Consider the following 2,030-nt stretch of genomic DNA (forward strand, 5'->3'; position numbering starts at 1 on the left):
GCACTGAAATAAAATTTGTGCAAATCTCAAGCCCCCCCTTGATTTATGTGCCTTCCCTAGGCCACCCACTTGAAACTTCCTTTTCTCTGGTTCTTATGCTGATCCAGTATGGACTGCCAAAGTCAGGGCTTGTGTCCCAAGTTGGTGATATCCCCTAGTCCCATTTAACTCAATAGCTACCTGGCAAAAAAGAAAGTAAATCTTAAATAGAATATGAATCATGATGTATGAATTCCTTTGTGCAAAACCCAGTCCCCCAATGGAAGATTTAAAAGATTATTTGCCAGGTGCAGTTACATTTATAATTTCTTCACTCTTCTACGTCAAAATGTATACTCTGCACTATAGTAGTTTTACCATGAGTACTTTATTCACAGCACAAATCCTCTAAGAGAAGGAAAGGTAAGAGGCAAGCCATGAACCCTCCCTAGAGGGTGTCACCTACATGTATTTTCCCAGAACTCTCCTCAGGGCCCCCATGACCTCCTTATTCCTCAGGCTGTAGATGAGAGGGTTTAGGGCTGGGGTGACGATTGTGTAGAAAACAGAGATAATGTTGTCCTGCTTGGGGTTATGGAACAAACTGGGCAAGATATACATGAATGTGGCAGCTCCGTAGAACATCCCAACCACAGTAAGGTGGGAAGAGCATGTGACGAGGGCTTTCTTCCTACCCTCATTTGAGGGCATGTGGAGCACAGTAAATAGAATCAGTGAATAGGAGGCAAGGATAGCAGCAAAAGGCGGCATTAGGAACGTCACACCCATCACATATACCATGAGTTCATATCTGGAAGTATCAGCACAGGCCAACTTCAGCAGAGGTGGGATCTCACAGAGAAGGTGCCTGATTTCCCGGGACATGCAGAAAGGGAAGTGCATGGTGTACAAGGTATGTCCTAGATCACTCAGGGATGCCAGGATCCAAGAGGTCACCACCATGAGCCAGCAGACCCTTGGTCTCATGAGGACCATGTAGTTCAGAGGATGGCAAATGGCCACATACCTGTCATAGGCCATGAAGGCCAGTAGGAGGTCCTCTGCACCACCCAATGCCAGTGCTAGGAACATCTGAAGGGCACAGCCTCCAAAGGAAATGGTGTTTTCTTGGTGCAGAAAGTCCACAAGGGCCTTCGGAGTGACAACAGATGTGAAGAGGAGGTCCATGAACGAGAGCTGTCCAAGCAGGAGGTACATGGGCATGTGGAGTCGGACATCCATTGTGATGACCAGGAGTAACAGGCCATTGCTGGTCAGAGCCAACATGTACAGGATTGTGATTGTGGCACAGAGCAGTTCAGGAGACCCACTGTTATTCAGAATGCCCATCAAGACGAAGTCACTTCCCAAGGATGAGTTCCAGAGCTCCATTCTATGTGGTTTCTTTTTTTGCCTAGACCTAAATGGATTCTGAAAGAAAGCTGTGCTGTGGTGTATTGTTCCAGGTCACCGTGAGATAGCCAATAGAAATCCCATGGAATGAAATATTTTCCTCTTGGCAGCTAAGTTTGCTTTTCTGATTTCTGAATTTTTTAACTGAATTATGAAAGCACCAGATAAGTGAGGTATGGGTATTTTGGTAATAGCAAATTATTTAGAAATCTCTTTTAATAAGGTATCCAAGAGAATAAGCCCAAGCAAACATCACTGTAGATAGATGTTTCTGTTTTTATGGTAACAAAATGTGTTAGGGATTCATTTAAAATCTAGGTGGTTCTCTTTGTAATGCAGATCTTTGATATCTTCCCCCCTAGTTATTATGTCTGCCTTAACTTGCACAGCTCATCGTTGTTGACATCTTCCTCAAGAGAGGACCCTATTGGCTTTTGGATCACTTGTTCTCTTGCACTCTCCTTGTATTCTTGATGAGCATACTGCTATTCTGCTGGAATGAAAATAAATTCTGGGCGGCACCGTGTGTACAGTGGTAGAGATTTTGGCGGTAAATCTGTAGGAACATTAAAAAAGGTGTTTGAATATTTACGGGTAATGATAACATGTTTGTTTGGAAGGAGACATAGAAAAGATAA

The 2,030-nt window shown here is 43.8% G+C and overlaps 1 protein-coding gene across 1 annotated transcript; it reads right to left on the reverse strand.

Annotated features, from left to right (window-relative positions):
- Positions 1-368: 368 nt before the first annotated feature.
- On the reverse strand, positions 369-1,619 carry LOC100664830 (olfactory receptor 2AG1). The gene has a single exon (XM_064289207.1). The coding sequence runs from the start codon at positions 1,369-1,371 to the stop codon at positions 442-444; it is 930 nt and encodes a 309-aa protein (XP_064145277.1). The 5' UTR covers positions 1,372-1,619; the 3' UTR covers positions 369-441.
- Between the last annotated feature and the right edge of the window lie 411 nt (positions 1,620-2,030).

The sequence above is a fragment of the Loxodonta africana genome, chromosome 7, assembly GCF_030014295.1.
Source record: "Loxodonta africana isolate mLoxAfr1 chromosome 7, mLoxAfr1.hap2, whole genome shotgun sequence".
Taxonomy (NCBI): Eukaryota; Metazoa; Chordata; class Mammalia; order Proboscidea; family Elephantidae; genus Loxodonta; species Loxodonta africana.